Source organism: Mus caroli, unplaced genomic scaffold (assembly GCF_978045245.1).
Source record: "Mus caroli unplaced genomic scaffold, Mus_caroli_1 scaffold_15, whole genome shotgun sequence".
Classification (NCBI taxonomy): Eukaryota; Metazoa; Chordata; class Mammalia; order Rodentia; family Muridae; genus Mus; species Mus caroli.
This window is the reverse complement of record NW_028227270.1, coordinates 73,863,583-73,878,535: the sequence shown is the minus strand read 5'-3', so window position 1 is coordinate 73,878,535 and position 14,953 is coordinate 73,863,583. Positions and strand designations below refer to the sequence as shown.

Genomic DNA, 14,953 nt, shown 5'->3' with positions numbered 1-14,953 from the left:
ATTTTATAAATTTACCATATATTTTTGAAGAATATAAGCAATGCTCAACTATATGAGTGTATTTTATCTGTCTGCACAGCTACATTGAAGAATCTCGTCTATCTGACTTAGTATGTTAACTTTTTAAAAAAGAATGTGTACTTGTGCTGTGGTATACAAGGTTTCTACAGAATAGCATACGCTTTTATTTACAGTTGGATTGCACATCTTCCATGTGCTGTATGCAGATAAAACTATTGTTGAAGGAAAACCTTCTAAGGTCACATGTGTCGCGGCCCTTTAATCCTCTCAGTAAAGTCTGCCCTGTGGGAGGAGCAATCCTACAGTCCGGTTACTTACTCACTGTTCCTGGAAGCAGCCTTATCAGTTAATACGCTTTCAGTGACAAGGAATGGAATGTCTGAAAATAGCTTGAACAACCAGGACATCTTCCTACTATCATGTACGCGAAGCCCATGGGTAGGCTGTGATGATGGCTTTGACTGATCTAGCCACTCAAATTTTTAAATGGCTTAGCTTTTTCTGAGAGTCCCCAGATCCTTGTGCCTGTCCCAGTGCCTTAACTTCATATACCTGTGGACAAAAGGAGGCAGATGAATGGCATTGGGGACCAGGCCTTGTCCTAGAAGCCCTGTAGTAAGGTAAGGTCTCTCCTTGTCTTCCTGTTGGTTGGAGTCATATCCCACGCCAAACCTCCACTGAAGGAAGTCTGGGAAAGTACAGTTCTAGAGTATCCAGGCTGTCAAGGCAGACATGTTTTGATAAGATTCAAGGAGATTGAGACGAGGGAACTGGGAGGATTGACTAGCGTGGCCAGTTTTGTTTTTAGGTGGAGCTAAAATATCTGTCTCCTAGTATCTCTACTTTTGATCATATTTAAGCTCTGGAAGCCATCCTTGAAGAATAAGACTGGGGTCTTGCTTAGTATAGGGCTACTACTGCCTAGGACATGTCTCTTCCCCATACCAAACCAAACCAAACCAAGTTATCAGTCAAACGAAGAAAAGCCCCAGACATGATGCGTAATGATTGAAGTAGGAGCTTGCACCGTAGGCAGCATCTCAGTCTGCATGGGACCTATCTGACGGCAGTCTGTTAAGGGCGTACTACCTAATGGGAAGGTTGAAATCCTTGTTTTCCTGTGGCTCAGATTCCTTCCTGGTGTCCATGTTGGACTGTGGGCAGCAATTGCACTCGGTTCTAATTCATCAGAATCCAGAACTGCTCCTGCATTGATCATTTCTAGTTCCGTTGTTCCACTTTGGATGCCTGAAACAACTTGTGGATAGGAACACGTCACAACTTCTCCCGGGATTACAACTGATTAGAGCATGATAACAGATTGACATTAGCCTCAGAGGTTTAAGAAAGGAACATCATGAGTAAGGAAGTTGTAAAATACATCCATTCAGAGAAAGCAAGGCTCTTCTCTGGTGCTCTCATTTGTCTCCTTATAGGGCATAGTACATGAAGAAAAAAATGGAATATTTTATTGAGCAAGAAATGGGAAAACTAAGAGAGACATAAATACTTAAACAGGTGGCTGGCTGTCCATCTGCTAATCTTTCCTTTCCTCCTGTGTGCCACCTGGTTCTAGCCACTGTCACACAAATGGCTATCATTGTTGTGCTCTGTGAACATCTCTGTTTCAAGAGCTTGTGAGCCCTTCATATCTTGTTCACTGGTAAGACAGCAAACTACTTAAATCTGACCTTCTAGCTAAGCCATACTGGATGCTGTTTAATCCTGCAGCAAAATCCCCCACAGTATGAACTATATCTCCGAGCTCAGGAGCCATATTCTCATGTGTAGAGTAACTTTGTTCTCTTGCTTTGACCCTCTTCATGTCAACCTTTCTCCCAAGATGTTACCTAGTTTATCACTGAAGAAGTAAGATTTTTGCCCATTTTGATCACTCAAAGGCAAGTTGTAGTTTTTGGTTAAAGTCCATACCTTTCCTATTCTTAAAGGCAGCGGTGACCTGCTCTCTTGGTTCCTACCTTGAGAATGTGGCAGCGATGACCTTATGCTCTGGACAGTGGATAACAGGCTTGGACCCATCAGGAAGACTGTCAATCATGGAAATGGCCACTCCCTTGCTGCTATTATTGCCATACTTGTTGGTCTATTAAACAAACAAACAAACAAAACCAGATAAATGGAGAGGAGAGGGGAGAAACTTTAATGCTCGGATTGGAGAAAGCCCCTCACGGTCTCCTCCTTTATGTTTCAGAGGTTCACATGGACCCCCTCCGGACATGGTGTCCTGTTGCAGACTGCCAGACCGTGTGCCATATTTCAGCCGGAGACCCAGGCCAGCCAGTGTTGGTGGAGTGCCCTTCTTGCCACCTGAAATTCTGCTCATGTTGCAAGGATGCTTGGCACGAGGAGTCTTCCTGTAGAGACAGCCAGTCGGCGATGCCAGAGCATGGGTAAGGGAGGAGTTGTGTCTGGGGCTGTTCCCAGTGTTCTTTTCAAACCCAGCATAAGCTGCTGTGAGAAGAAATTAGATGACTTTTAGACTTTCACTGTAGAAATGCCTCGAGAAGAACGAGTAAGGTGGCCACAGGCACCAACCAGTACAGCATGTCTGAAAGGGATTCTAGCTCTTTATCCTAAGGGCACCTTCCAGATCATGGTGAGTCCATTCCCTTGGGGTGGAGAGGCACCAAGTTCTGTAGTTCCCGTATGTATGTATGTATGTATGTATGTATGTATGTATATGTACATGTGTGTGTGTGTATATATATATATATGTTTGCTAAGAAGCCAGTGTACACCAATGTACACTGGTGTAGCCCATTCTTCCTGTTTAGAAAATAAGACAGCTGTGATCTTATCCCATTAAATGGCCTGTTCATAGAGTATGCCGATCCCACAGAGTGCACAGACATATACACCGTCTTCTCAAATGCTTAGAAAACACAGGGAGATTCTCCCCTAATGCTTTATGCTATGAGAACTTGGCGCCAGGGCTGAGATCTCCATTACAGGTGGAGAAGCAATTCAACTGCCGGGTGCCGTCTTGTATGGAAGGTTTTTATGGTGGCAGCCAGGAGCAGAGCTGGAGACCTTCGTGTTGGGTCCCATACTTCGCTGGAGGCTATGGCTGTTCTGCACGAGCAAGAACAAAACAATCAGTGTTCCCCCGCCAGTTGGCTTACTCACCCGGAGCCCTCAGAGCATGCAGAACTGGTCTTCAGGAACAGTCACGCTGCCCGGCTATAGTGCTGTGCCTGGGTATCAGACGGAGCGCAGGAAAAAAAAAAAAGGACTCTGTTCCACACGCTGCCATGTGCCGTCCCCGTCAGATTTAAGGCAGGGCCTTCCATAGTGGTTAGCCCCGAGAGCTAGTTTAAGGGGCTCAGGAAAAGGGTGATCTGAGTTCTGATACTGTTCTTGGCATCCAAGCGGCCTCACGTAAGACATTCAGCCTCTTAAGAGCCTGCATCCCCACTGGGAAAAGGGCATTACATATTTTATTATATTGACTCTGTGTATGCATGTGTGTGGGTGTGTGTACATGTGTAGATAGACCTGTGCTGTAAGTCATCTCAGAGGACAACTTGTGAGAGTATTTTGTTGGTTTTGTTTTGCTTTGCTTTGCTTTGCTTTGTTTTTTTTCCTTTCTCTACATGGGTCCCAGGGTTTGAACTCAGATCAACAGGCTTGGCAGCAAGTCCCTTTACCTGCTGAGCCATCTCACCAGCCCAGAGGAGAATATTAAATCAGAAATGGTGTCTCTGCTATGTAAGGATATCCCCAGCACCTCATCTGACCTAGATTTGTCCACATTTTGTAAATGGGGATGCTTCTGTGTGCTGGGTGGTGACTTTGATACCCAGTCACTGGTGTGTAGTGGGGTACTCTGACTCCCTCCTACCCTGACTTGAACCACTTGGCTCTGTGTCCCTTTCTGCTGTGGTCACACACGGGCCTCTTCATCAACTTGGAGGAGGTCTTTCCAGTCATTGCTGGCATCTCTTTGAGTGTTGAATCTCTAGCTAAATCCCAGCCCTTACCCTTACTTAGTGATGCGGTCATTACCTAGACTGCATCTCATTTGGAACCTGAGCTGGCGTTTTCTCACAGTCTAGCTCCCTCTATGTACTTCTTATTTAGAAGCTGTGTGATTAGGGATGAAGTATTAATTTGGCAAAACACTAAAAGCAGCCAGCTGTAGAAAGTGTAATTATATAATTCATTAGGAGCCAAAATAAATAAATTCCTTCCTATTGGGCTTTCTGAACAACTAATAATCCATGTCTCCCACACCTTTGGAAATGAGTTAAACATGACAAACTGAGATATTTCCTAACTAGCCACCCAACAGCCCTGGCCATCTCACAGGTGACCCTGACTGAACACGTCTCATCTGTTTTGTCCTAGGGCCCTCTTTGGAACTGATGCAGACGCCCCCATCAAGCAGTGCCCGGTTTGCCGCATTTACATTGAGCGCAACGAAGGCTGCGCCCAGATGATGTGCAAGAACTGCAAGCACACATTTTGCTGGTACTGTCTGCAGAACCTGGACGTGAGTTCTCCGTGGAAGGGGCTTGTCATTACCTTTGCTGTGTCTGTGCCACTGTCTGAGCCAGCCGCGCAGTCCTTCCCTTTAGCATTGGGGCCTCTTACTATCCTGCAGAAGGAATTTGTTTTTGAGATTCCCTAAGCCCAACTTGTCCTTCCTAACCTCCCTGTCCTTCTTCTCCCCTCCCCGTTTCTCTGACCTCTGCTCCCTTCCTCCTCCCCTTTGTTTTTGGTGGTTTCATGGGCCTTGGACTCAATCATTGTGCGCGCTGGTCGAGCACCTTGCTGCTGAGTCACGGCCCATCCCCGTTGCTACTTCAGACACCATGAAACCTCTGTGTGTTGTCTTAGCTTTCAGACATATTTTTGTCTGAAATGTTTTGGGGACATTTTTGTGCTCTAGAGGAAATTATCTCTGTTGTGTAAATCGCTGTCTAAGTGTTTGTTTTATATTGTTGTCATAACAAATGGTCACAAACGTTCTGGCTTAAAACAGCAGAGAATTAGTTTCTATGTCTGTACCTTAGCAGCCTGATATATATAGTCAGTGATATATATATACACACACATATATATGGGTATATATATATATATATATATATGTGTGTGTGTGTATATATATATATATATATATATATATATATATATATATATATATATCACTGGATCATGATCCTGACAGGGCTGGAATGCTGCTGTCTGCAGATGCTGGATGAGAATCCATGCCTTTGCTCCTCTATCTCATAGAGATGGGGTTGCTTGTGTAGCTAGGCTCATCACGTCTCTCTGATCTCCTCGTGGTCCTCATTCCTGCCGACCACAGGCAGGAAGCATTTCCTCTCGATAAAGAACCATGAAATGAGATGGGAGCCATTGCAACCACCAAGGACCCCCTCCCCCATGTCAAGGCCCTTCACATAGTGACATATGCAGACAGTTACTGGAGACTCCGCCACGTGCGTCTCCAAGGGGGCATTCTGTCTATTGCGATCAGAAAGGCTGTTCTGGTGGCTGGCGTGATGGGGAAGCCCTGCTGCCTTGCCACTTACTACTAGATCCTGACACCTGTCTGTTGCTTAGTCTCCTTCTCCACCCAAGAGTGTGTCTTCCCAAATTCTGCCAAGGTGAACAGTGATCTCAGCTATGGGACGGTGGGTAACAAGGGTGTCCCCCAGTCTCAATCTTTTAAAGTTTGAGGTGGCACAAGCTGTTTACGGATACTCCTGTCTGAAGCTATAATGTGTGTCCATATTGGTGTAAGACCTCAGTCACACTCGTCTTCGGTAGGGTTTCTATTGCTGTGATGGAACACCACAGACATTCGGAGAGGGAGGAAAGGGTTTATTCAGCTTACTCTCCCACATCATAGTCCATCATCAGGCGAAGTCAGGGCAGGAATTCAAGAGAGACAGGGATCTGGAGGCAGGAGCTGATGCAGAAGCCATGGAAGGGCGCTGCTTACTGACTGGCTTGCTCCTCGTGGCTTGCTCAGCCTGCTTTCTTATAGAATGTAGGACTGCCACCCCAACGGTGGCACCATCAAGGGCTGGTCCTTCCCATGACCAATCACTAATTAAGAAAATACCTGCACAGGCTTACCTACTGCCAGATTCTGTAGAGGCATTTTCTCAGGTGAGGGCATTGGCTTGTGGGGAAGATGCTTTTCCGTGGGGCAGTGTAACCTCGGGCTTTTCCACCTGCACCCCAGTTCCTGAATAAACACCTCAGGGGCTTTTTTATGTATGAATAAAGTAAGCTTGGGCTGGTAGCTTACCCAACCTATTTATTCTATTCTATGTCTGCCACACGGCTAGTTACCGCTCCTCAGTGTCATACATCAGACTTCCTCAGAGTCCAGGGCAAATCTTCCTACGCCTGACTAACTAACTCCCAGAGTTCCTATCTCTTCACTGGAGACCCCACCTTCTGCTTCCCACCTTTTGCTAGCAGGCCATCAATTTTTTTGTTGACAGGTGATGCTTCCACACAGCACACAAGAAAGTCTCTCTACAGGGCCGTGTTCTATGCCACATGGTATTGATGTGTTTGTAAGAAGGTTGAGAACCTGGGACAGAGAAAGGGGGATTTTTTTTTTCCAAAGCCCAAGCCTGAGACAGCCCCAAACAGAGACTGAGTGTGCTGGGCATTGTGTTTGCGCCTGGCTTCATGTTCAGCCATGCAGTGTCAGAGGCCATGATGGAGCCTCAGGGACTTGTCACCTTCAGTTGTCTTCTCTTTTCTGTGTACGCCTTTGCCATTCATTCTGTCTGTCGTGTGCTGTTCACAGGCAGAGCCAGTCTCTTCTCAAGCCGACCAGTCTTCCTCTCCCTGACTACTCTCCCTCTTCTTCACAAGCCAAGCTTCCACTGAACCCAGTTGCGTCTCGCTGTTGATATCCGCCTTCCTCCAGTTAGCACTGGGCACTCAAGTGACCATGTGGCCATATCCTGACCGTATACTTCCCAAGATGTCTCCCAAGATTTTGATGTCTTGGCCAGCTGCCATTTCTCCTAGCTCCTCTGACCTCACCTTCCTGGCTGTCCCTCAGTGTCCTTTCCAGGCTCCTCGTCTGTTCGTGTCTTCTCTGAACTAATCTGCTCCTCGGTTCACTTTTCTTCTACACAAGCTTATTCAGTTCTGTGATACTCGCCCCACCCCCATTTTATGTAAACTGATATTCAGGTCCCACCTTCGAAGACCAGGTATAAGTAATGATCTGCCTCTGGGTGTGTTGTTTGGATGTCAAGTTCAGCACGTCGGGGCTCGTCCATCTTTACCCACAAGTCCATCTCTGGGTTATTTCTCTTGACAAGACCACTGTCTTCTTTCTCCTCAGTAGTTTTCCTATAATTCCTGTTCCTGCTTCCTCATTTAGTGTATTACTCTCTTTCTACCTCGTGACTGGCTTCCCCTTCCCCTGTCAGTCGCTGGCATTGGTCACACCAGGCTTGCTCCTGGCTTATGGTTCTCCCATTCCATTGCACACCTCTGCCAGAGCTCACCGTCCCTTACCCGCCTGAGATGGCGGAGCAGGTCATTCCTTGTTCTTTTGCCCCTGTCAGGATTCCTAGAGGAAGTCACTGATAGCATCAGGCGAGCTGCACACTTGATGCTCGCCTCTCCACTCTACATTGTGTGATGACTGAAACTCCTCTCTTTGTTTTTCAGAATGACATATTCCTCAGGCACTATGACAAAGGGCCATGCAGGAATAAGCTCGGCCACTCGAGGGCATCGGTAATGTGGAACCGAACACAGGTAGGCTCCACCTTAAGGGAAGGCGAGATGCATTGGACTTGGGATGGCTTTCTTTGCTTTCCCATGCCTTCCTGGGAGGTTCTGGGAGGAGGAGGAGGAGGAGAGAGAGAACAATGGAGCTGTGGCCTGAAGTTAAGTCAAGAGCACAATTGTTAAGGGACAGAGGCACCAGAGAGCAGAACGTTAGGGTGACCAGCCAAAGAACATATCCCTGTTCTTTGCTCTTGCAAAACATGGGAGGAGTTTCCTACAAGCAGTTAGAGCATATTAACCATCAAAGCAGAGTCCTCCAATGCTGTGGGCTCCTGCAGGGCCTCAGATCCCTCTGTACATGCCATTGTGTGTTTATGTGGCAGGTTCAAAGAGAAGTGTGGTTTGTTTTTTAATAGTGTTTTGTGTTTATCAAAGGCTCTGCTTCCTTTGAAGAAACCAATGCTCACATCCTAACGATGATCATTATTAATGCCCCTGTGAGACTGTTGAGGAAGCCCCAATAGAGAACGAGCCAACAGCCGCAGCTCAGAGTTTGGAGTTTATGGTTCAGCTTGTGTTAACATTTGGTTTGCTCTCACCCTCGATGTAGTCCTTTGTAGTTTGTGTCCAGTGATATCATTGCTAAAAATGCCCGAGACAGTATCCTAGCCATTCACCTAACAGATTATCATAGCCTGGGTGACTGAAACAGCCGAGATGATTCATCCTCGTCCTGGCTGCTGGCAGTCTGAGGACCAGGTATCGGCGTGGGCAGGGTCTGAGAAGGGTCCTTGTGTTGGTTGCTTGTCTCAGGACTTAGAGAAGCAGGGGCATAATTTGGCTCATGGTTTGAAGGGATACAGTCTGTCCTGACCGCGAGGGCATGGTGGTGGTAGGAACTTGAGGTCGGGACTCCTCATGTCTCAGCAGAACAGGAATCAGGGAGAGAGGATAGGATAGCATTGGTCTGTCTTTCTTCTTTTTAAAATTTTGTTATTCAGTTAGTCCAATGCCCAGCTTATGGAACATCATTACGAGTCTTCCCTTCCCAGTTAGTCCTGCCTGGAAATGTTCCCCCTCCATGCAGAGGTGTGCCTCTTAGATGACTCTGAATCCAGACGAGTTGGCCATGAAGCATTCTTCCCAGTTCATAGATGACAGCTTTCTCACCGTGTTCTCCCATGCTAGAAAGCTAAGAATGGAGGCAAGCTCTTGGGCTTCCAAGTGTCACCAGGGTCTCACAGTGTCACCCGGGGCTCCCCTCTCCAAGTGCCATCGCACTGAGTATTAGGGTTTCAACATAGGCATGGCAGGGTGGGCACAGCATCCAGACCGTAGAGGCTGTTGTTACACTTGGGGGAACGTATATATCTCAGATGACATGCCTGCTGACATAGGGTTTTCTCTTCAATTTCCAGGTAGTGGGGATCCTTGTGGGATTAGGTGTCATTGCCTTGGTGACCTCACCCTTGCTGCTCCTGGCCTCTCCCTGTATAATCTGTTGTGTCTGCAAGTCCTGTCGTGGCAAGAAGAAAAAGCATGATCCACCCACAACCTAAAGTCACCTGCGCAGACATCCGGGTCACATGAGACAGCACATTGGTAAAAGCCCCACTTAGCAGCCTTGCCTCCTTCTCCTTGCCAAACTTTGGAAGTGCCTCTGCCCAGACTTTGAACCTACCTGAAAGCATTCGGTGTTGGAAAAGGCCACGCACCAGGGCATGAGTGTGCCTGTGTATCAAGAAGCAGCCCCACCGTCCAGACTATGTCTGTGGAGCAGGTTGGGAACTTTGCTTTAGCCTGGGAGACTCTAAAACATCACCATCTTACCCTCCGAAGGATCCCACCAGGCTGCTCATCTTCCATCCAAACCAAGGAGCCTGGGTGAATATTCACTGTAGTCATGGCGGTCTTGCCGCACTTGGCAGCATTGCAAACTGAGCAAACGTCTGTGTTGGTTCCACTGCCACAAGACACATGGCAGAGGCCCAGAGTCGGAGGGGAAGGATGATACTGCATAATAAGAAGCTCTGTGAGCAGTGGAGCCGGCTGCTTATCTCAGGAGCCGACACACAGACTGGCATGCCTATGCCGGCTACCGCGTGTGCACTTCTTAGCGTTTCCACAGTGACTTGGCAGAAACATAGCAGCTCTCTCCCCGTGTGATCTCATCTCCAGGCAGGAGAAACTGCCGTTCAGAGGGAGTTGTCCCTTCCCAGGAAGAGGTTGTAACTTGTAAGGCAACATGGCCTCATTCAGTGTCTGTTGTTTGGCAGATGTTATTCTTCTAAGGTAACTGGTTCACCACTCACAGTCAGCCCGCAGCTGTGGATGAAAGGGGAAAACTTCAGAGCTTTCCTTGTAGACAGCAGGGTCCTGGACTCTGTGGTCATATTCCCAACAGATTAGGAGTTGGACCAGACAGTGTGCATCAACAGTAGACACTGTAGTCCATTCACACATATAGAACCCATGTGACTCCACCTGGGCACGTGTGCAGATATTTAATGGTTAACACAAAATAAGATTATTTTAAAAGACCTTTTCCCTTTCTAGGACTAAAATGATATATTTATCAGCATACGAGGTTTTTTTTTTTTGGGGGGGTGGTTTTATTTACTTAGTACACATGTGAATTTTTGTTATAAGTTCCTAACTTACTCAAGAGGGTAGACTCAAAAGTCTTTTACAACAACCCCTAGTGTGGTTTTATGCCTCTGTAAAGTGATATTCAGGTTATTTACATACTTTCAGACACAATGTAGAGCAGCTCTTCACTCAGCCTAATTTAGTCTTGGTCTCCCAGGAGCTGTCCAGACAATCTGAGTACTTTCTGTGCTCTCAAGAATTTCGTGTGACAACAAGCGATCAGATGGAAACAGTTCAGGTGTCTTCAGTTGCTGGGATTTGTGTCACCTCAGTGTGACACATCCTGCCTGTTATACAGTTAATCAGCAAATAGGGTTTGAAAGGACAAACATATTTTTCCTCTAGCATTATACAGTTGCCATTAGCAAAGCAGCCCGGTGCTTCATTAAGAACTGTGTGTGTTCCATGTTAACAGAGACCTCTCCTGGAAGCTGGGGAGAGTATTCAGGGCCTGTTCTGTTTCCCCCGGTAACTAGGTGACTAGATTGTTAAACTGCTGCTATTTTATCAAAGACCTGTTATCATCAGCCTTGCCTCTGCAGTGCAATGTATCCCCAAGTGGAGATGTCTATATGCAAGGGATCACGTGTGCGGTGGAATGTATCCTAAGTGGGCATGTATGTATTCAGGGGATCACATGTGCAGTGGAATGTATCCTAAGTGGGCATGTATATATTCAGGGGATCACATGTGTACATTAGCATCTGATGTATGTACAGAACATTCCCTGGCCACGTGCTTTTTTTAGTCACAGTTTGTATAAAACATAGAACTCTAGAAAACTTCTGAATGGCAACCAGCCCAAATCCTTTCAATCATTTATTAGAAATTTTTCCATATAAAGTGGCTCCGTCTTCTGGTGAATGTCTTCAGTTACAGCAGGAAAAACAAACCTCTCTTTTGAAAGGGTATTTCATATTAGTCTGAATATAAATGACATCTGAGTGGCGGACCTGCACACATAGTCACCTGCCTCCCTTGAGGTGAGGGGCATTTGTCACAGCTCAGGGGATTACAGGAACTCAACTGAAATTGGATTTCTCTGCACGGATGTCAACAGTGACACCAAGCACCACCCTCAGTAAATTTTCCAGGCTTGCCTGGTTCTAAGTGGGGCCGATTTCATGTAACCTGAAATGCTGTTATCTCCGAAGTAAGAGCTGGTATGAGTGGATTTAGAGTAAAGACGGAGGCAAATGCCTGGGCGATTTCCCCAGCGAAACTGAGGGAAGTTGCCTTCTCAGAGATTTTTATAAAAGCATTAGTTTTAATTTTATTTTTCAGCTTGGGGGGGGGGTGTTTGTCAAACTGATTTTACATAACTGGATTTTTTTTTTAATGTTGCAAAGTGCCTGAATAATGGTGTCTTTTTCATCATATAGCAAAATGTGTGTGAGAGAGTGTGTCAGAATCTACTTTGGTAGATGGAACCCAAGTGTCTGTAGCTCTGGCTCATCGCAGGGCGCAATACCAGCCCAACCGACTTCGTTTACAAAGATACAAGGTGGTAACTGTGGCGGGAGAGGCCGGTGTCCTCATTTTGGGTAACTAGCCCCTGAAGGCTTTACTTACCTGTCCCTCAGCTTCCTCCTCCTGCTTCAGGAAGGGTTCCTATAACAAGCCTTTGGCTGTGACAAAGCCCACCAGGTTCACACCTGGGTGTAACAATCCACCTTCCAGAAATCTCACTGGATGCAAAGGTACAGCTTCCAGAGCCTGCCGCTGGGGTTCCCTTCTTAGAACAAGTTAGAGAAGAGAGGAAGAAAGCCATTATGAAAGCAAATGTTAGATAGCGTCTTAGCCACCCTGTTTGTTCACAGTGTGGGTATTTGTTCTGGACTTGAAATCTGTACTTTGAAAGTGGCCTTTGGAAAGCAAATAAGTCAGCTTGGATTTTCTCGTTGTCTGCAGCACAAAATAATCTTCCCCATCCAAGTGGAAAATTCTCATTGATTTTTTTTTTTTTTTGGATGTACAAAACTGTTTCTTGGAACGCCAAATTTCCTCTTTGAAATGACTCAATAACTAAGTGTGTGCTGCTTTCGCCTCCTGCACCCACTGCTCCTGAACAACCTATCTCTCTTTCGGTGAATAGATGCCTTTGTGGATGTGAGCATCTGGCTGTGAGACCACAGGAATGCCTTAGAGGAATGACATTTTGTAAAGCTGTCTGAATTGATATCTACAGGCTATCACACCTCCTGTTGGTTCACCATCCAGGACGTTTTGTTGTGTGCTTGCTTAAATTTACTGTCGCATTATATAGATTTCCAAGTCTTTGGGAAGAAAATTAACTGTTTTAGTCTCTTTAGCCCCAATAAATGTGAGCAGGAAACCAAACGTGTTAGCCTTTGTTCTGTACAGAGTTCGGTTTTAGTCTCCAAGAAACAACTAAATCACTCTGAAACCCCAGGCTCGGGATTTACAAATACAACCCAAATTTACGTGTTGGTAGTGATTCTTGGTATTAAATTTCTTGAAGAAACAGGAGAAGCGCAATGCTCAGTGCAGACTTCATCCTTCTGTGTGGGGTGGTCCACATCAGCATCACACAGGGGTTGACCATCACCCAGAGGCGTGATCAGCAGTGACATATCTTTGGCCATTCTAAACAACCACACCCCAAAAACACAGCTTTGTGTCAAAGGAGAGCTCAGGAGAAATGAGGCATAGACTGAGCGCTAAGATCAGTCCTAACCTTTGTAAAATCTCTTAGAAGGCTACATTTGCTTGTTATGAGTTTTAAAGAAACAAATTCCAGGAGAGCAGTATCTTCTGGCCATTGCCTTGTCATTAGTATTCAAGGCAGGACTCCCCTGCGGCCGAGGGCCAGAACTTGGGCAACAGCTGGGTCTTGTGTCTCTGCGGGTCTGAAGACTCGCTTTCTTGTACTGGTGTTGCCGTTTTGCTAAGTGTTATATTCCCCTTACAGTAACACCCTGACATTTGCAATCAACTGACTATTTAAAATTCATTTTGTAATTCACTTTGGGGTGTGGGGGAGCAGAGAGACCATGTAAAACATTTGGGGTTATAGTTTCTTAATTTTTTTAATCATCTCCTAGAATGTCAGCATTATTGAATTTCCAAAGTGTGCTTGCTGTTTGCTAAGCTTCCATTTGCATTTCCAAAGAAACACTGAATGAACTGTTTCATACGGCACCAAGTTTAATCAGTGCCCTAACCAGCAAACGTGTTGCAATGTAAATTATGCACCCAGTGAATCTACAGAAGAATTATAATTAGGTTTTTCTGCAATTCAGTTATCTTCTCTTGCTAGATAGTAAATCCATTTTATCGTTAGGTCCAACTCTAGATTATGAGAAAGAAATGGTGTTTCTTATAATCATTATAACTTTGAGGAATTAATTTTTTTTATATTTTTACATAAAGGAAAGAACTTTGAGAACCTTCCCATGAGATGATCCATATTCCATTTCTAGAACAAGCAGTGGGCTATTGTTCTTGTGGACTCAAAGCTCAGACATTGAATGGCAACCAGAAAAAGAGCACAAGCTCTCCTGAAAGGATTCCAGTGCACTCTCCATGCCCGACTGCCAAATCTATGAGTCTAAGAAGAGACACACACTCTTAATTAACTGTATCAATGGAGGTGTAGGTTTTATCTATGTACTTATATATGTGCATATGTATATATGTGTATGTATATATATATGTGCTTACATATGTACTTTATATATTACACATGTACATGACCTTGTTATTTCTGTACTAAAGCCCCCTCCATCACCTGGCCTTCTCCAGATGAGCCTCAGGGATGAGGGAATGAGGGGTGGGCTTGATCTCACAGATACCATCAACTCTGGGAGTGTTGTCACACATGGAATTTTTTACTATAACTATATAACTATAACTATATAACTATATAACTATATATATATATATATAACTATATATATATATATATATATCCAGCCCACCCCTCATCCCGTCATTGGAACCAATCCCCAACAGTGGTTCTCAATTTTAAGAGTGCCATATTGATCCTCAGTTTTGCTCTTGTCCCCCAGACTGTAACCAGGTTTATTGCAATAGAATTCTGCACATTGGTTATCAATTTTAGTACCTTAATATCGACCCGAAACATTCACAACCATGCATCAGGAGAAGCAAGAACTATCCCTCATCTCCTCTGTGCACGGCAGCTTTGTCTCTCCTGAGTTGACACAGCCAGAGTTGATAAGCTGTGCTCACTAAGGTCTGTGAGCAGTCACAGACTGTTTCACATTCATCCTGAGCGAACGTTGGACTGACTTAAATTCAAACACAGCATATCGTAAAGAAACGTCTTCCCCCAAAAGTCACAACTTAAAACATAGCATTTCATGGAATTTACTACCAAATGCCATGAAAACCACCTTCACCCAAGCGCGCTCTCTCTCTCTCTCTCTCTCTCTCTCTCTCTCTCTCTCTCTCTCTCTCTCTCTCTCTCTCTCTCTCCACCTGGTGAGCCAACTGATGGCTTTGGGCATGATGGTGGTTCTCTTGTGTGGACAGCACACAGATGAGTTCCTTCAAACAA

General features: G+C 45.5%; 1 protein-coding gene across 5 annotated transcripts in view; it reads left to right on the top strand.

Moving 5' to 3' along the window:
- The window catches only part of Rnf144b (ring finger protein 144B), a 142,617-nt gene extending 129,867 nt beyond the window's left edge, over nucleotides 1-12,750 (top strand). For all 5 annotated transcript variants that reach the window (XM_085831114.1, XM_029468249.2, XM_021180309.3 and 2 more), the window contains 4 exons: nucleotides 2,234-2,432; nucleotides 4,390-4,534; nucleotides 7,699-7,788; nucleotides 9,180-12,750. In XM_085831114.1, the coding sequence (XP_085687240.1) occupies nucleotides 2,234-2,432; nucleotides 4,390-4,534; nucleotides 7,699-7,788; nucleotides 9,180-9,320 (575 nt within the window). In that variant the 3' untranslated portion in view covers nucleotides 9,321-12,750. The remainder of the gene's footprint in view (nucleotides 1-2,233; nucleotides 2,433-4,389; nucleotides 4,535-7,698; nucleotides 7,789-9,179) is intronic.
- The last annotated feature ends 2,203 nt before the right edge of the window (nucleotides 12,751-14,953 follow it).